The 20,410-nt window shown below is 40.4% G+C and overlaps 2 protein-coding genes across 3 annotated transcripts in view; both read right to left on the reverse strand.

The window, feature by feature from the left end:
• The window catches only part of wipf1b (WAS/WASL interacting protein family, member 1b), a 28,104-nt gene extending 13,355 nt beyond the window's left edge, over positions 1–14,749 (reverse strand). Inside the window, exons 1-2 of one of the 2 annotated variants that reach the window (XM_030748824.1) lie at positions 14,589–14,749; positions 7,417–7,524 (exon numbers count right to left, since the gene is read on the reverse strand). The gene's annotated coding sequence lies outside the window, so the exon portion shown is untranslated. Of the gene's footprint in view, positions 1–7,416; positions 7,602–14,588 lie in introns of those variants that run through there. The other variant, XM_030748825.1, reaches the window with a different exon arrangement.
• A 2,036-nt stretch (positions 14,750–16,785) lies between these two features.
• LOC115793219 (cytosolic iron-sulfur assembly component 2B-like) lies at positions 16,786–19,484 on the reverse strand. The gene is made up of 5 exons (XM_030748102.1): positions 19,250–19,484; positions 18,382–18,461; positions 18,024–18,149; positions 17,813–17,858; positions 16,786–17,701 (listed from the first exon to the last, which is right to left on the reverse strand). Exons 1-5 carry the CDS (start codon positions 19,374–19,376, stop codon positions 17,601–17,603), a joined length of 480 nt encoding a protein of 159 aa, XP_030603962.1. The 5' UTR covers positions 19,377–19,484; the 3' UTR covers positions 16,786–17,600.
• Between the last annotated feature and the right edge of the window lie 926 nt (positions 19,485–20,410).

The following is a 20,410-nucleotide window of genomic DNA, read 5'->3' on the forward strand; positions in this document are numbered from 1 at the left end:
CCCCGAGCTCACTGTACTGCTGTTCATTTTTGAAGCTGCTTACTGTATATGGTCTCTAATTAACCTCTGTGATCATAAAGTAGTTCTGCCAACATGGGAAAATGGGCAAAACCTATGTGTTAGTTAATGTATTCTATTTGTATCAGATTGCCATTACAATAGCAATGCATTTGGCTTTGAAAATAAACACTGTGTCATGACATAATAATAATAATAATAATAATACTACAACATTTTATTTGTAAGCACCTTTCAAACACCCAAGGAAGCTTTCCAGAATTAAAAAAAAACATGACACATGACATGACAGTAGTTAACATATGAGGACAGAAAGCATGCAGCAGCTTTACACGTGTAAAATTCAAGCAAACCACTCATACTAATCTTGATTTACAGCGGAATAAACAACTTGCAGTGTCATTTACCTACGTTAACATGTTGTACACGTGTGTGAAGCCACCTTCACATTATACCTACTGAAGCTCTGAAGCCACTAAATTGGTGGCCCCTTTGCAGCTATAAAGGCTTACACTCTTTCTACCCATCCATCCAGAATTCACCCAGCATTTGTGAGATCAGACAGCGGTGTTGGACAAGAAGGCCCGACTTGAAATCTAATGTATCCCAGTGGTGTTTGATGCAGTTGAGGTCAGGGCTTACTTGACATGCTGGAACAGAAAAAGGGCCCTCGTCAAACTGCTCCCACAAAGTTGGAAGCACGGAGTTGTCCAAAATGTCTTGGCAAGCTGAGCATTTTGAACATCATCGTCTTGTTGTTTTAAACCTGGTCATGATGAGGTTTGGATGTTAATGAGAAACTGATAGGAAACCCCTCAACACATTAGTAAGATATTTACTGAGGACACAGTAAGCAGAAGAAGGGCCACTGTTCCACAGACTGCTATACAGCAGACTTCTTTTTGAAGTCACTTAATGGTCCTCATAGTCATTAGAAAGTTTTTTTTTATGCTTTCTTTCTATAATAATCACCTACTCGTGCAAGCTACTATGTGTGGCTGATATTTAAAATGCAACTTCATAGTATGCTGGTAATCAGCAATGGGCTGACAACTGAAGGCTGTCTCATCTTGCTTTAATCTGTGGTTAAATTTGTCCAAATATGGCTGAGTTGCACTCACAGTTTTGCTCAGGATACAGAGACTAACACATCAGCTCATTTCCTCTAAATTGACACTGACACAACTTCAGATGCAAGACCAGTAGTGTCAAAAATACTAAAGCCATTTTCACACGTGCACACGAACCCTGATTACCTGACAGACTGCATGTGAGAATGCAAATGTCCGATGTAGTTGAATGATTTTCCACCTGCCAGTTCCCTAGTACAGAGCTGGTGTGGTGTCGGTTGTGGTGTGAGGAGTGCAGCTAATTATTGAGTGCATTTATGACTGACAGCTGGGCATTATGTTTGATGCACTCTTGATCCAGGCATCTCTGTGCTGCAAGGGAGGGGAGCTGTGGTCAAAACTACCTTCCTGGTTTTATGTGGTTGAAAGTGAGCATTTAAGCTTTACATGAAAATGTACCAAAAGTTAATAATAACTGAACAACAAAACTAATCAGTTTACAGTATGAGCTGTGTGCTAGCTGCATTTTAAAAAGATGCTAAAATAGCTCTGACAAAGTGCAGAAAGACGTCAACTTCCCCCTAAAGGAAACAGGCCGGCGTGTTGAAATGTTAAAATGCACTACACAGCTTCTTTCTCTCTTACTCACACACAGCCTAATATTAGCAAAGCATCCACAATGGTTCCTTTGACAAACAGGGCACAGCAAAGAGGGAGAAGCGGGGAGGAAGATTTGAGGGACTAAAGGGTGTCCGTCCTTTGAAGAGACTCCATCAAGACACAGACTCACACATATGTTTCAGTTTACAAATGGTCATAAAAAGGCTTCTTCATCCTGCCACTGAAACCCCTGTGCTCCACAACCTCATTAGACTTACTGCTTAAGTAAAATCACACATACACAAAATTTTGATTCATACTGCAAAACACAGAAGATTTTCTTCTCCCCTGAAGTCACAAATCTTATTTTGTTAATATCTCTACATTTTGTTGCTTTGTGACTTGTTGATTTGATGCATCTCATAGAGTGTGTCTACTCCAAAGGCTCCCTAAAAAGGAAGTAACACAATTTGGGAGCTTGTTAAGTGATGCCTGTGTGTCTCCTGGCTGCAGTTATTGATAATAGTTTGCCAGTCGACGTGTTTTCCCATTAACACATTAAATAATCTGCTTCACTGTAGTTTCATGTTAATCGAAACATGACTCAGACTTGTGCAAGGGCACATGTAGACCAGAGTGTTCCCACACTCTGGTCTACATGCTCCTGCATCTGCCAAATAATTTTTTAATCGGTGATGAGGATAAATCTCTATGCCCACCACATTCCGATTTTTAGCACTTCATGTTGAAACAGTCTACAGTGCAAACAGCAATGAAAATCAGAAACCGACTTCCAGTCACAAACTCAGTGAGATGACACTGTGCAGAGAAGACTTTTCATTATGCTACATTACGCTGCTGTTTCAATGTAAAAGCGATCCAACTAAAAGAGAAATGAAAAGGATTCAGAGTGCCAGATTTTACAGGAACCTCGCAAAAATTCCTAGAAATATTCCTGCTGAGTCTCAAACACATACCTGATCATGTAGAATTCCCTACAAAGTTGAGCTCTGCAGCTTCTTATTTCAGCTTGAATTGCTTTTATGCACTGGGGCTGCTGTTTGTGATATCCCACAGTTAGAAACCCTTGCTCTGAAGAGTGTCTCTGAACGAATGTTATGTGCAGGGGGTTGTTAGCTTTACAACTGATGGAGCTGCTGCTGTGATGGGCCGACGCAAAGGCTGCAGTCACACTCCGCTGTGACCAGATCCACTCTAATCTGATCTAATCTGTAGGGTCTTTACCCGCAATACAAAGCGCCTTGAGGCGACTGTTTGCTTTGTTTTTTTTCCACAAATCGCACCCTGGTTTCACACATACAAAAGCAGACGAGCGGGTTAACAGAAAGACAAAGAAAAACAAATTTATAAAAGAACCAGGAAAGTTTTAGGACTTAATACCATATTTGCTGTTCAGCTGATATCGATAACTAAAATCATTCACTGTATGTGAAAGAGGCTCCCACACTGATATTACATACGTTCTTTGTTATCCTGCTGAGAGTGGGAAATAAACTCCCAGGTCTGTGTGTGTGTGTGTGTGTGTGTGTGTGTGTGTGTGTGTGTGTGTGTGTGTGTGTGTGTGTGTGTGTGTGTGTGTGTGTGTGTGTCTTACTCTGTCTCACCATCAGCAGCAATGTTGATGAAAGCTGTTGTGTTTTTTTGTGTTTGCAGTATGCGTTGATGCATTATTTGCAATCTCAGTGAGACAATCAGACTACAGAGAAGATTTAAAAAGTTCATTTTATGACAAAAATCATGTGTCACACTGACTTCAACATTCTGCTTGTGCACAGACAAATGGCTCAAAATAACTTTTTCCACTTCTAATACTTCACCTCCCTTAGGCTACATGGTTCTACTTTCATATGCAACTAAAGAAATGACAGTCTAAAAACAAATTAGAAAAAAAAAGGCTGTGGCTCAGTATAGAAGCATGTAATAATTTCAAAGGGGGGGTGGGAGCGGGCTTATCATTAAGAGGAAACCTGCCATCACTTTTTACCCAACTCCACCCAAGCTGCCAGCAGGCTCAGTGGTAACTGCTAAGTTTCCATAACCCATGAGACAAATCAGACACACTTTGTGCAATTCAAATCTTTTACCACTGTAACTACAGTGGCCTATAAAAGCTTTCATGCAGGAGATCAAATGAAAAGTTTAGTGCTGCTAATTCCAAAAAGACCAAAATCTGAGGTGATTTTAAACATGAGCGGCAGGAAAACGTGAATTTTAGACACTTTGCAGGAAAACCAGGGTAGTAATAAATGTGTCTGACACTAAGCAGAAACAGTGCTGAGTGGCTAAGCTAACATCCTGTGCCGTGTCCACACACACACACACACACACACACACACACACACACACACACACACACACACACACACACACACGTACACGCACACACGTGCTGTATGTGGTTCTGTTGCTGTTGTTTTAGTCCTCGGCTCAGCAGGGTAATTTTACCTCTTGAACATTTTTCCAATATAGAATTAAATGCTGAAAATATTTCACGATGAGAACATGTCTTCCTCCAAAAACTGAGGGATTTATACTTAGCAAGAGCTGTGCATCCGTGTTTTTTCTCCTAATGCAAGTGACTTATTCAGAATATGGACTCAACATTTGAGTAGACAAGGAGAAGTTATTACACAAATTTAGATAAGACAAATACAGACTGGACCTGCAGCACAGGTATATGAAAACACTCAGCAATGTGATGTGATTTCTAACCACATTTACCATTTTTTATGGTTTTCCTCCATGGCATCCACCACTTCCTACAAAGAACAATGTCTTTACCTTGACTTTGTCCAACACTCAAAAAATTTGACTTTTTAAGAGAATGTCTAATTTTTCTGAAGAGCTTACACTTGAAAGATTGATTCAATGCATCCCTTTGAAATAATAATTAAAAAAAATATGTTACACCGAATAACAAACTCTTGGGGTCGATATTGAAAGAATTCTGTGTGGTTTTCAGCAGCAAGACTGCAAGGGGTTACAAGAGGAACTGGACATGTGGCTACTATGTTTCAATTCAATTTTATTCATTAAAACTGTTACCTCAAGGCTATATATGCTCCTGAGACACTGTTTTTTGGACAGCACTGTGTCATTTAAAAAATAGTTTATGTACAAAGCACTTCACATGTGACTCAGTGAGGAGGCGACCACACAAGTGAAGATGAAACTCAAACAGTGGGGTACTTTCTGAAAACACAGATAAAATAGGAGAAAAAATTATGAACTTTTTGTACAACATACTGAATTGACTCTGGTCATTATTGTTGACCCTGCTTTTGCTAACATAATATTGTGACCAATATTTTGGGATTGGTATTATATTGCCAGCTCAGGAATAGATGACTCTCAGTGCCCTGTGCCAAATTAATTCTGGGACAAGATATTGTCCAGCAAAAGTAGTTATCGTGAGGAGCCGAGCAATGGTCGTTCTAAATGGTGCAAAAAAACCAAGTTACCTGTAGTCAGTAATACTCTCTAAGATGTAGACATAATTGTCTCCTAATTAATGACCTGGACTTTAACTGTGAGTTAGAACTGTGCAACTAATCAAATTTTGATTTTGGCTCCAAACGATCACAAGAAGTGTAATCGATAAAAAAATGATAATTATTAAAAGATTTTGCACATTACACTCTGCAAGTATACCCTTAGCTCTGATATATTCTGCAGTGCTGAGTCTTTGCGGAGCTAGAAAGTAACCTACGCAGAGGGCCAGCGAAGTTGCCGGCACTTGTGCAGGTGCATTATGTGTAAATTACGGTTAATTATGGAGCAGGAAATCTACGCCATAACCTGATCTGCAGCCATCGTGATTGTCCTGTCCAGCACCGTCGGTTCCTCCTGTGCATTTCCAGCTACTTTTACGGGACAGTTTTTAATCCATCAGCGAGAGAATAACAATCATTGTCTCAATATAAGAAATAATAATCATCGCAGGACTCACAAATGTCAGTAAAGTCCTGTGGGGAGAGTGGACACAAGAAAATGAACAAAGAAGTGGAAAAACTAGAGGAACAAATATGTTCACACCTGAAAAACAGCTGAGCCAGGAGGGAAGAGAGTCCGGGCATTTTATTTGCTTCTGTCGCCGAGCTGCACGTAAAACATCAGGACACGACCGCAAGGTAATTAAGGCAGATTTGCTGCACGGTGGGATCTGCACCCTCCACAACACAAACACTGCAGCGTTGCCAGTATAACCAGTATCTGCTGTGTTGGCCTGAATAATTCTGATTTAGTCTGAAGCTAATTATGTTTTCTGTTTGCTCTGGGCTATAATGGGCCAGTCTGACTGGAATCAGGGGTGTAGAATTAGGTAGGGACAGTAGAGGCATGTCCCTACCAAATAATGTCTGTTATGTCCCTACCAATCAGTGGGCCCGTAGGGAGATGTCCCTACCAGTATTAGCACCGCACTGGACCCTGATTCGTCACCCCACCCAGAAACCAATTCGCTCCTTTATGATCTATTTTTTATATTGAAATGTATTTATATACTTTATTTATATTTATAAATGCACTAGATTTCAAGGTATTCACTGTTCTTTAGGTGCAATGAATAATCATGATTTCAATATTGACCAAAATAATGATGATTATGATTTTTTCTATAATCAAGCAGCCCTACTGTGAGCACAAATTCAAAAGAACAGAAAGGCCCATCTGCAGGTTGCAAATACAAATACAGGCTCCTGAGACACAGTTCAATGGGCTGAAACAAAACAAGTGCTCATGCAAAAACAACAAAAAAAAAATATGGACAGAGGAACACGCCAGTGAAAGCATACAGCTGCATCATGGTGGTGTTTCTCTTACGGCCTCTGCATCAGCAGTTGCCAACAGAACTGAAAACCTGGCAGGTGTTTCTGATACTGCCGTTTAAACACCAATAGGAGTTTAGGAGCAACAGGAGCGTTCTGTGTGCTCAGATTTGTTCAAACACATCCAAACGAATGTCCTCATTAACCACGATATTCTTAAACATAAGTCCAAGCCGACCAGAGAGGTTTTCAGGATGAAGAGGTGGAACATCTTTGGCTTTCTAAGTACATCACCACCTGTTATGGTGAAGACCGGACTAAAGACAGAGAAAGACTGCAACAAGCTGGAGCTGAATGGGGCAGAGGTTACGGCATGAGAGAGAATCACCAGGTAAGAAATAGCACGTCTGCCGCCGTCGGCTGAAGACTTCAGGAAGTCACTGATTGCAAAGGATTTTCCAGAAAATGAATATTAATAAAATAAAAATATAAATAAAGTAATAAAATAAAAATAAACACTGAAGCACAAAGCATGAAGAACAGGTCTGACCTGTACATACATACAGTCACTTATAATAGGGTCTATTTCAGAGCCACTGTATAAGTTTGCTTCCTGCTCCATATTCAGGTCATAATCTGCAATAAATCAGTGAATAAAACTCGCTTATCATGCACAGTGTATTTTATACAGTTTCTCAGTGCAGAGTACCTTTACATTAGTGCAAACATCCAGGAAATAAATTCTAACGGAGGTTCACTTGGCTTTCCCCTCAAACGTCCTCAACACAGCAGTCTAAAAATGATTTGCTTCTAGATTCAACTATATCACTGCAACAAGGGGTCAGCGGGGTAAAGACAAGTGTCAGAGACTTTTAGATTTTTCCTTAAAAAAAAAAAAAAAAAGTGGTGCAAAACAGACAGTGAAAAGTGAATTTACTTACTCAGTCTGTGTCCATAGAAGAATCAGCAGGATATTCAGAAGACAGTAGAAGAAGCACCTTAGTTCATTCCTCATAAAAAGACAAAACGCGAACAGCAGCCACATACAGCTGAAAACGGAAAAAAACTGAAGATTAGCAGCATCGAAAAGGCTTCAACACACATTCAGTACAGAGGACTTCTTAGTTCCGCTTCCTCTTAAGTCACACATCACATATTCAGAGAAGTCCCTCTTAAACACATGCAGCGCTTACATACAGCACATACCACTTCCTCTTTTTAGTTCCCCCACCTGGTGGAGGGGGGAGGGGTGTTGGAGTTTAAAAAGAAGTCGGGGAGAATATAAATCCACCATATAAATGACATCTGGAGTCCAGGCATCCAGGTAGGAGCCCAACAATATGATTGGAATGCAGTCATCCATCTGAGGCTGCAGAATCCACAAAAAAATAGCAAATATGTGGATTTCTGTACACATAAAAAAAACGTTCCTTTGTGGTTTTTAATGGTAAACTTTTAAAACTTAAACAGTATTTCATCAGTATTGCCACTTATGACAAAGTCATAAGTTTTTAAGGACATTCTTCTCAAGTAAAGATCATCGTATTCACGTTTCACAATATTAAAAATAGACATCATCTACTAAAATTATGAATACACACTGATTTCTACATGACTGACTGCACACACACACACACACAGGAAAAAAAGGGTGAAACTTTAGAGAAGAGGAATCAGCACTCCTTCACTTGCTCTTCACTAAATTTACACTAACACATGGTGACCTAATTGGTTGCAGTTTGTTAACTGAGAATATTGTACATCCTGAGCTTGAGGGTTGTCTGCCCTTCCTGCAGAACAACTTAGACAGAAAAGCAGTGTTATTCTGTGCAACTGTTAAAGCTCAAATTTTACTGCTGGCCTTAATGGCAAATTTAAGTAACTGATAAAGACATGTTACGCTAATATCAACAGATATTTTTTATTTTATAAAATTAACAGCTTGTTTTATTATGCAGCACCTGAGAATTTTATACTTGGACTGGATTCTCCCCCAAAATGTGGAAAAATGCCTTCTGAAATGTACATATATATATATGTATCAGTAATGAGAAAGCTTCCATGCATCATTTAAATGAGGAGAAAATAAACATTAACAGAAAGCCGTGTCCTGCTTTTTGCTGACAGAATATGAAGCACGCCTATTATTTAACTGAAAGTGAAGTGATTCCAGCCCGTAGTGTGGCTGGACAAAAGGGTTCGAATAGCTCCACAGCAGACGCTTCCTGTGCTCTCATTGTCACACTTCCTGCTTCGCCACACAGTCAGAGGCAGTCTGCCAAGCCATCGTCAGCTGCACTTCAATACTCTCCCTCATGTCTCCTCTTTCCATCCAGCTACAGCAGCGGAGCAGCGTCTTAAAGAGACACCTTGGCTTATTCTCGTGTGCTCAGCTGTTTTTCTTTACCAGAATCCAGTCTCCAGTGAGGGGGAAAAACATGTCTGGCCTGTTATCTCAGTTAACTGTAAAAAAGGCCAGTGTTTCCCCTCACAGATACCATTGCAACTGGCTAATCCAGAATGAAGCAAGCTTCCAAAAACAAACATCTCTCCATAATCGCCTTGAAAAGGGAGAAAAATTAACCTTAGAGAGAAAAAGATCTAATTCTTTCCATGTTTTTCTAACCTTTCTTAACTGTTTTGACTGGAAATATTGCAACTTACATTACAATACTATAGCATGAAGCTTTGAATTGTCTTTCAGCGTGTGACTATTTTTTCCCTTTGCCTAAGTGCAGTCGTCTTTTTTTTGCTATGCACCAACACAATGTCTGAGATGTTTTCCCATTACATCACGTTGCAGTGTTTAGTTACTGCGGCATCAGCAGTTTATGCTGCGACTAAAGTAAATCCCCAAAATAATCTGGGAAAGCTCAGCTTTAAAGGGATTGAGTCACATTTACTTTCAGGCAGAGCATTATGAAAAGCCTATACCTTGCCATAAAACAGAGGCTGTTTGCACTTTTTCCATTAGCAAAGTGCTTATGGGTGAATTCTGTTATGACAGAGCAAGGATAACCTTTTCCCTGTTTCCACTCTTTGTGCTAAGCTAATTGACTCCTGGCTGTAGCTTTATATTAAACTAAAAGACACGAGAGAGCTATCAATCTTTTTGTCTTAACTCTCCAACAGCAAGGATGACATGCTGCAAAGTTTCCACAAATTTTAAATGAACTGGGGTAAATATCACATTAGTATAAAGTGCTGTTGTAATATATTGTTATAATGTTTGTAAAGTTGCACACACACTGTGCAGTCTTCACTACCACAATACTCTCCCTGCATCTCAGGCATATTCAGCCCCATCACAGCTACAGTCTGAGCTGAGTTGTGTCTCAGTATTTCTTCTCTGGTGCCCATCGACATCAGAACCACACCTGAGGTCTGCACTAGGAAGCAAGTCCAACACATCCAGGATATCATTTCCTTATCCGGGTTCATTTACACTTGTATTGTCAGACTGAGTGATCACGTAACTTGATAAGTCAATGCAGGGTTTCCCAATTGAGGTATCAGCACTTTATATATATATATATATATATATATATATATATATATATATATATATATATATATATATATATATATATATATATATATATATAAATAAAAGGGGGGGCTGATAGCAGCATATCACCAATTACAAACATGAATCAGTCTAATAGGTGGCAGAGTGGAATATTTTACATCTGAAGAAAAAACTTTAATATTACAAAAATACAAAGATGTGTCACACATAATAGAAGCAGCTGTTTGCACCAAAGCAGCAGTGTAACACTCTGTGTGTGTGTGTGTGTGTGTGTGTGTGTGTGTGTGTGTGTGTGTGTGTGTGTGTGTGTGTGTGTGTGTTTGTGATAGGAAAAGTGCTGCACAGTACTCTAGTCTGCAGCATTAAAGTGTGAATTTGGCTTATAGTCTAGATTGCTTTGAGAAGGCAGTAAGACTGGAGCAGTGCTATAAAAGAAAATTCTATTTAAAGAAAGGAATGAAAACTTTAAGAAAAAGATGAGTGTGTCAGCTAATAGACTTACAGACAGCATTATGACACCAAGACACAGGAAGACCTGACTAGAGTTACAACATCATATTACAAGATAATAATAATGTGGTATTACTATAGCACGTAAGACAGTTTTAGCTTTACTCTTTCACATGCAACCTTGGCAGTGTTGAACTGTCTGAGAGCAAGCAAAGAGCAAATACAAAAGCAGAAACCATACCATTAAGTATACACTATAGAAACAGCAAGCCTTAGGTTCTCTGTTTTAGGGTAATATTGTTACTTTAAAGCTTTTAGAACAATAAAATTGCTTTAAACAACAAAGGAGGAGGGAAAAAAGTTGGTTATTGGGCAAAGACTTTTGAAGGTCTTTAATTTTAGTGTCTCTTACTATGTGTGACACAGTTTTCCAGAGAAATGGCTAGTGAATGGCACACACAGTCTGCTCCACAGCCCAAGTTACCACGACCCAACACAGGGTTAGCCTTCCAAACCCCTAATCCTGCTTCACAGTGCAGGCCTCTGGAGAGGCCCTCTGTCTCAACAGACATCATGAAGGAATTCCATTAGGTTCAAATGTTCATTGATGTTTTCTCATCTCAGCACACAACCTCAAATATATTACTATAGATACAAACATCAAAACACTGTTATTAGATTCAAGAGAAGAGAAGAGAAGAGAAGAGAAGAGAAGAGAAGAGAAGAGAAGAGAAGAGAAGAGAAGAGAAGAGAAGAGAAGAGAAGAGAAGAGAAGAGAAGAGAAGAGAAGAGAAGAGAAGAGAAGAGCTCATCCTTCACTGCATGTCATAGTCACATGAATATTAGTGGAGCTTGCCTGCAGGCCACTCAGTCACTTTAGATGCTTTGTGATCACACATCAGACCACATTTGACTCATAATGTACGTTAAGCAGAGACGACACAATGATGCCATTTTAATGTTTCAACTGTGGGAGAACGCATCGGAAAGTGTCTGAGAGCTAACGATTGTTTGTGAGACGCTGTAATGTGTGAATTTGTTGAAGAACCACAGGTGCAGCGATGCAAACGATGGGTTAAAACCATGTAAAGCGGCTTGTTTTTGTCAAACAGCCTACAGATTGATATGCAGTTGGGGAAAAATGCACAGTACCAGAATGAACACAGAGACACTGGATTGGAGGAATACTAATCAAGTGTAGGAATTTAACCACTCTGGTATTTCCTGACCACATAAATCATTGTTTCATTTATGACTGTGCCTGTTTATAGCTTTGGCTGGTTCCATTAACAGCACATGAAGCACATGGTCATGAATTTCAGTAGTGGATGGACAGGGTGATGCCGGATCACATGTTTTACACAGGAAACCAAGCTGAGCACAAAAAAGCGAGCTCAGTACTGCATTTTGTTTCTACTACTACCCACACGTGCTAAACAAATGCAGCCTATTCTCAGACCACAAAACACGAGTTATACAGCTGAACAGATGCAATTCTTTTCACATTATATCCTTCTTCACAGAAAGAAATGAGTTCTAGTTCTAGTTATTTCAGGAGATGACACAAGTGGAAGCTCTTCACGTTCCTAACTGTCGCTGGGTTTGGCCCACTGTGCTCCTGAGGAATGAAAAGAACTCAGAGCTAATACTAGATCTGTGACAAAGTACATGAATGAAATACAACCGGGGAAATAAGAGCACATTCTCGAGGCTACCCTCTGTTGTGCAATGACCAAAACCTCAAAACATTTCAATGAAACTCGAACATAAAGTAGAAAGTCTCTGCACAGCGCTGCTGTTTCTGCTGACTGTAAGCCAGACAAGGAACGGATTCAAAATGAAGTTACACAGGATCACCACATGTCTACACACAGATCCCTTATTAGGGCGCTTAATACACAAAAAGGCCGAGTCACAGCTGATGTCATGACACCCTTTAACATCAACTGGGGATGACTGATAACCGCAGTCGGTTTCAAAAAAATATGGTTTTGCAAGCTAACATTACGTTACCCATCTTTAGCAATAAGATCCTCTAAATCACACTGATGTAAAAGTAGTGGATGTTTTAATATTTCAGGATTTCAAAAAGCACCAGTTGCCAGTGACTCATCCTGACGCACACGTTCAAGTGACCTTCTACTGAAGGTCAAGATAACCCTAACCCTGTGCCTGAGCCCCTACAATGTACCTGAAGATTAGGCACAGAAGCTCTTCCACCATCAGTGAGAGTCAGTGCAGGTGAATGTAAAGTGCCCAGTTAAAAGTCATTATATGAATGAAGTCCATTTCCCAGTTAAGGATACTTGACTTCATTGGAGATTTTAAGAGTCTCCACTTAGAGGCAATAAAACCTGCCTCTCAGTGAGGATGGAACAAAAGCTTGATGAGTGGTTTGAGTTTTATGGCATCTCTTTTTATCTTAGATGAACAAAACTTTTAATGGAAGAAACAAATCTCAACATGTGACGTGGATCCTGGAACAAAACAACAGCTAACATCTGTACAGGAGCAGCTCGCACAAAATGTATGTAAACCCTTTTAAAGGTGCATTTAGAACTTTTGTAATGAACTGAGTCATTAAGATCACAGCTACCGAGTTACAAATCTGTTTCGTTAAAGATTATCTTGCTGTTGTACAGCCTGCTTCATTCTTTTGTCCTTATAGACACTGCATTGATGAAATGTTCAGATCATGATGCCCTAAACAGGTCGTGCAATTAACTAAGTACTAAAGTAGTAAAGTCAGAGAGGTCTGGGACAAAACATGAGGTTTAGTGGATTAATAAATCTAAAGTGAGTTTTAAACTCAGGATATAGGAAATATTTTATTGTAGGGAAAACTGGATTCAAGTCAAATTTTGCACCACTCAAAATTAAATGCTGCAGAGACGCTGCATACACATAACAGGGCCATCACATCAAGTAGGTTGATTTACAAGTGTTAATTTTAACCCAGCGCTGAACTAGACCAGCATGCTACACAACTGTTTCCCACATCTGAGAAAATAACTCACCCAGCCAGCAAAACGGGAAGTTTTGAGCAAGAGTAGCAGATGAGAGTTTATAAAATATTACGAAAAGCTACACAGTGTGTGGGTTTGCGTGTGTGTGTGTGTGTGTGTGTGTGTGGGGGGGGGGGGGGGGGGGGGGGGGGGGATAAGGTTCTGAAGGAATATGATTTATTCTGTTCAAATAAAGTAAACTGATTTAAACTACTGATACAGGCCACACAAGTCAGACTGGAGCTGAGAAATGTGAGATCAAGTATGTGCTAAACTGCTATGTGAAGGTGACTGTCCAGGCCTATGTGGAGAGAAGGGAAGCACTATTCTGTTCCCCATTAGATGAATGTGTTAAGGCCATGTGTTTGTCCTGAATTCCTCCATTCAAAGCAGGCAACTCTGTAACCTAAATGTTTACAGTACTAGCTCAGCCTTATGAGTGTGTCGCAGACTAAATGCTTGCCAAACAGGTTGTGAATGCACACACGCTCGTACTGTACGCTTTCAGTCTACTAACTCTTCTGTGCAGATGTAGTCAAGTGGATTTTTGTTTATGTGTGTGCGTGCAGCCACAAGTGGTCCCTGCTTTTTTCTTTTTAATAAGGCTCTTTGAAAATACAACACTGCAACCCATCCCTGCACGTCTGTCTCTGCTCACTCTGCAGCTCTCTTTACAATTACGCAATACTAAACACATGTGCCATGTGTAGCTTGATCATATGTGACGAGCTATATCCACACGACAGGCCAATCTATGAAGAAAAAAAACAAAACAAAAAAAAACGGAAGTTTTACTTGAAAACACTAAGACTGACCACTATTTGTTGGTGGGATAAAAGAAAAACCTTGGCTTGTGCCCAAAGTCCCAGCCAGATCCCTGTAAGTGTCTTAAAGATGTCTTTTAAGCGTGTAAATCCCTCCTTTCACGTTGAAATAAACGGTTGTTTCCATCTCTGCTAAAAAATCATTCCCAGGTGTTTTGTGGAAGATGGAAAACTCCTTCTTCTTCTTCCTCTTCTTGTACGGCGAATTCGGCTCTCACGGTTTCCGCTTCAGTGAAGCTATTTTCCACACAAGCACACAAAAGCAAAACTTGGACGAAACTTAAGATAATGTTTGCTTAGCCTACCTTTGTACGAACGAAACGCTGTGCACGGCCGGCCGCTACACTCTTCCCTCGATCGTCTGTACGCTGTGGTTGATGTTGAGGACCGCTGTGCAGCCAATCCTGAAGCCTGCAGAGGACTGGCAGGCAGGCAGGCAGGCAGGCAGCGCAGCCACACTGACTTCATCCAGAGCCTTAGACACAGTGGGTTGAGCAAAGACCGCTGAAGGAGCTACATGAGGAAGTAGTTTCATGATCACAGTGACTGTAAGGGAAGTTTAGTTTAGCTAAATGAGGTCATAAATAAGCCTTATAGCCTACATCACACATTTAGTTCGAACAGCATATTAAAGTGCAGGAGTGTGTCCAGAGGGGGAGGCAGGTGACACTGGTCCCACCTGACCCAGCTGATAAAAACTCCTGGAAACTCCGCTTGCTTTCCAGCTTGCTATTTAGCCAGGTAACAAATGAATGGAATAGTACCTAAATAGCGCTTTTTATTATGAGCCACAACCACCTACTCACACACACACACACACATTCATACAGCATTAACAGTCACTCACATGCTAACACTCTAAAGGATGTGTTAGGAGAATCTCGAGGTTCAGTCTCTTGCCTCAATATCAATATGTGGACTGAAACCAAACCACTGACCTTCTGACTGGTAGACCACCTATTCTCAGTTAAACATGCTGAGTAAATCTAAAGTCCTTCTAGAAGCTAGTCTTGCAACTTTGCAGCCCTCTTGGAGTACCTCCCAGTAATTATTTGTCCAAATCTAATCTATCTAAATTAACTTCAATTTCAGTAATCACTGGGACATAAAACTATAAAGAACTGCCAGCCAGACACTATAAAAATGCTTCAAAAGTTTGCAGCCCTTTCCCCCATTAATTGTTTTAAAAAAGCTTCTGTCACCACAAATCCTATTTGGTGGGGTGGAGTTCGCTCTCAGATTTCAGTTCATTATTTGAGGGTCATCTCTTTCTCTCTCTCATCTCTATGGTCAAACAAAAGTACATATGCATGGGCTCCCGAATCCGTTTGTTGCTTCCTTACATTTCCATACACTGAAAATGATCCCGTTCTGTTCAGGCCTGTTGCTGCTTTTCACTTTCAGATAAGTTTTTCTTTCTTTTTGTTTTTTTCTTCCTTGGCCCAACTCTTTGCAGGCATGGCTCTGGGTTCGGCCAATGCAGCTGTGCCGGCAGGGTCTCTTATCCGGAGTTTTAATAGTGATGCAATGTTTCCAGATGTGGAACAAGAGAGAGAAAAAACAGTATTAGTGTAACCTGAAAAACCCTTATTTTCTCAGAAGGCACACACACACACACACACACACACACACACACAAACACACACGCATACACTATATATAAAGTTTTTTGACGTCAGTGAATTTGGAGGAAACATCAAATTCCACGCTCAGAGACAAGACTGTCAACAGTGTGATTACATAACCTTTTTTTTTCCCTTTTCTTTCTTTTCTTTTTTCTCCAGTCTCTAAGGCTACAAACAGCTGCATAATGATACCTACTTTTAAAATTTAAAGCAAAACCAAACAAATGCGTTGTCACTTCTTTCACTCGTGAGTTTGATCTCAACATTTTTAACCTAATATTTTAACTCTTGTACTCTTTTACACAACATACCACAATACTGAATACATAAAGAGTTGTGACAGTAATGCTGTAGCCTTTCTTGCTGAAAGGTCTTAAAGGAAAACCAAGCTGAGTGGTGAGTGGGTGGACAAGCATGTTGGACGTTTCAGAGCTGCATTTTGTTCTGCCAGATTGCCTCTTCACATCTTCACATGGACATAAGCTTCACGTGGTCCTCAGCAGAATAATTTACATGGATAGGATAATGCTGCCTCCTGGTGGACAAATGCGGACATAAGTTTAACCATATAAACATTTGGAAAGTGGCTGTTCTTGAGTTTATGATTCCAGCCCTGAGTACTACATCACAGTCCACATATGTTTGAATCAGAGCCTGACAGGGTCAATCAATCCTGAACCACATTATTTTCATAATCAGAATAAGTCTCAGAACCACAGCAACAATTTTACTGTAGCTCCCGTGACTAAAAAAAAATATAATAGGAGGCAAAAAGGACAAAAACCATCATTTTGATAATCTGTATATTTTTAATAACATTTCAAAAGCATTATGATTATATAGAAGTCACAGTTGCTGCAGAAAAAACTGTGAGTCACAATGCCAGTTTCAAAAAGCTTACAATGTACACTCAGCCACTTTATTAGGTACACCTAAGTAGTACCAAGTTGGACCCCCCTTTTGCCTTCAGAACCACCTGAATTCTCTGTAGCACAGATTCAACAAGGCAGCATGCAAATCTCCCATTCCACCACATCCCAAATGTGCTCTATTGGATTGAGAGCTGGTGACTGTGGAGGCCATCTAAGTCTTGTAACATTCAAGAAAACTAGTGAGAGTAGACTTGACCTTTGTGATATGATGCATTATCCTGCTGGAAGCAGTCATCACACGGTGGGTACACTGTGGTCATAAAGGGGTGGAGACTTTTCTTCCCCATTCTGATGTTCAGTTTGAACTTCAGCGGGTCACCTTTGTGATGCACACATGCTTAAATGCATTGAGTTCTTCCCATGTGACTGGCTGATTATCAGTATTTGCATTAATGAGCAGGTGTACCTAAAAAAGTGGCCAGTGAGTGTATGCGAAGAACCAAACAGGTAGAGTTTCTCTGCCTTTTCATACTGTTAAAATTTCCAGGTGGAGGAATAATTTATTTTTCCAAAGTACTGTGCGTTATGAGATTACAGTCAGATTGTATTATTCTCAGAGAACTTAAGAAGTGGCTTTCCCTGCACTCTTCTTCAGTAAATGTTGCCAGTGTATAGACGGTATGATCGTGACTCTTTCCTCTACTCATACCAGGAGTAGGGATGTGTGGTCAGAGAACTTGGTAGACACAAAGTCAGTTGTCAAAGAAAGAGCCAAACATGTCCCGCTGCAAATATCAGAGTCTAAAAGCTGACAGGCTGTTCAGATGCTCCTGGTAGACAGACACTGGTTGACCACCTCCAGCAGAGATGCATTCTCCAGAGCTGCTGCCACTCTCTCTTTGTCTGCCAGCTGCTTGTTCACTGCACACACACACAACATAAACAATATGATTTTTTAAAAACTGCAGTAGATTACACTGGGAATGCAATCTAAAACCCCATCACGCCTGCTTTCTCTGTATGAAGTTTTACCTGCTTCCTCTGAGGCATGAGTCCCAGGAGTGATATGAACATCAATCTGAAGAAAACAGAAAAATATACTGCATTTAGGCCAGAACTGAAAATGACAGAAGATTGACGCACAGAAAATACAACACTGTAAAAATATGTTGTTCATATAACCTAACAATCAATCAAAGCTGGTTAAATGTGCATCCCCCTGTGAGAACATGCATAAACCTACTTTGAACCTGTCTGGCAGGGAGCGCAGAAGCTTGACTTTGATTGACAGACCAATGAGTGTTGCCATGCTGCAGTGGGGGATGGTGGGCGTGAACTCAACACCCACAGTACTCTCTGCATCATTAACCTGAGGAAACATACACAACACTCATGCATCCATCTTCCTAACAGCATACAGCATGTAATTTGCATCAATAAAATTCGCTGTTAATATTTTTGGTCAATGAAGAACACAACAATGAAGTTCCTGTGGTCAGGTTCAGCTGTCTAGTATCTCAGGTCTGTTACAGGGTAGCTTTTTTGATTCCTCATTAACTCTATTATAAATATGGAAAAACAATACTAAAAATCAAACACACCTTGACTCGAATTTGCTCCACAACATTGAGCTCCTCCAGTGACAGTGGATGCTCTGGATCATTGATGGATCTGATCAGATGTAACTTTGGTTAAAGAATTTAAGACAGCATAATAAAAACAACAAAAGCTTGCCTCTGGGCTAATGTAATCTGTATGCTATCAGTCACATAACACTACTACTAGATTCCAATGACATTAAAATAAAGACCCTAGAATATCAGAGGGAAAACCCTGACCATGAGTTGATTGAGCAAGCACTTGGTAACAGTAGGACAGAAGATCTATCCTTTAACAGGAAGAGACCTCCAACAAAACTTGGGCTCGGGGAAGGACAGCTATCTGCCATGATGAGGAAAAAGAAAAACTAAACACAAACTACTGGAGACAGAAAACAAAAGAGTAACATGTAGCAGTGGCATTTAAACACATCAGGAGTGAAAAGAAGCTTTACAAAAGTAGAGGTGGTGTCTGTTTCCTGAACCTAAACTGGAAGCTGTTTTCCACAGGAGAGGGGCCTGATAGCTGAAGGCTCTGCTGCCCACTGTACATTTAGGTACTCTAGGAACCACAAATAAGCCTATTTAAAGAAATGGAACACATGAAGAAGTATGTTCCCCCACAATATAAACTTAACTGTCTGATACTTTAACTGAAGGACATTTCTATATCCATTGTCAGGAGGTCCAAGTAATATTTCAAGTAATGCTGAGATCAGCAAGTTACTTTTTAACTGCAGTTGACCCCCTCGTAATTTCATCTCCTTTTTTCCTTTATATATCAGTAAAACGAGCAAGCGTGCATCTCTCGGATGTTAAAAAAAAAAAAAAAAAAAACTCTAAACCACAACAGAAGATGAAAACAGGATATCGAATATTTCTCTGTCGTCGATGGGGTCGTGGACGTCCTCATCCTCTTCTGAGGCCGTCAGCAGCCTCTCCCCCGACCGCTGGAAAATCCCAGGGTTTGCGTTCTCCAAGCGGGTCCCCCCGGACATGTTCAGACCTCACCCGAGTACACGTTAAACAGTAAAAATCTCTTAATTTGTAAGAACCGTGCAGCTATACACAAACGGTACGCCCTCACGAAGCACTTCCTGGAATAACGGAAAGCCGCAGAGTCAAAAAAACTTAACGTGCTATAAAGTCTTAAAGGAACAGTTCGCGCAAAAACGTCTCCGCTAAATACATACGCAACAGTGCCCCTAAGCAGGATATTGAACTATATACATTCGTTTACATATTCATTGCTATTTTTTCATTTTTACAAACTTCCCATTTTGAAGGCTTGGACTGCGCCTGGCAGCTGTGGCTTCCCGTTTGTCCTGCAGGTGGCAGTTACTGCCCATTTTAGCCCTAACACCAACACACCTTTGTTCCATGCAATAAGGCTTAAGGAAATATATTCTAATAATAGCAATAGACTGACCACAGTCATCTTAAATGCACATATCTGTTTACATGTATCATTAATTTTGTGTTTGTGTTTTCCTATTAACACCATGTGTTTCTTTTCTTACCACTTATCCTTTAAGGGTCGTGGGGAGGCTGGAGCCTATCCCAGCTGACATAGGGCGAGAGGCAGGGTACACCCTGTACAGGTCAATCAACCTGTTGCAGGGCCAACACAGAGAGAGACAGACAACTATTCACACCTATGGGCAATCTAGAGTGACCAATTAACCTAACCCCACTAACTGCATGTCTTTGGACTGTGGAAAGACACCCACGCAGACACGGGGAGAGCATGCAAACTCCACACAGAGAGAGAGGCCTGGGCAGAATCAAACCCAGACCTTCTAGATGTCATTCTAACTGTGAGGCAACAGTGCTAACCACCGTGCTGCCCTTTTTCTTCCTTTCAAACACATTTTTAACCGTGGGGACATCGAGTCTGCTTTTCATCTATGTGAGATAGAAAATTATTATTTTAAGTGTATCTTAATGTAATTATGGCATGCAACTGATGGTAGGTCAGGTAGGTGAAATCCCATTTTTATTCCACTAGCTATAAGTTTATTTCCCTAGATAT

The sequence above is a fragment of the Archocentrus centrarchus genome, chromosome 15 (assembly GCF_007364275.1).
Source record: "Archocentrus centrarchus isolate MPI-CPG fArcCen1 chromosome 15, fArcCen1, whole genome shotgun sequence".
Taxonomy (NCBI): Eukaryota; Metazoa; Chordata; class Actinopteri; order Cichliformes; family Cichlidae; genus Archocentrus; species Archocentrus centrarchus.

What these genes read in the sequence shown, in the direction of transcription:
- LOC115793219 (XM_030748102.1), bottom strand. Translation starts at nt 19,376, where the DNA reads ATGTCCGGGGGGACCCGCTTGGAGAACGCAAACCCTGGGATTTTCCAG. An exon ending in CCCTGCCAGACAGGTTCAAA is followed by an intron (nt 17,859 to 18,023) that starts GTAGGTTTATGC and finishes TGTTTTCTTCAG; the next exon opens with ATTGATGTTCATATCACTCC. An exon ending in TCATGCCTCAGAGGAAGCAG is followed by an intron (nt 17,702 to 17,812) that starts GTAAAACTTCAT and finishes GTGTGTGTGCAG; the next exon opens with TGAACAAGCAGCTGGCAGAC.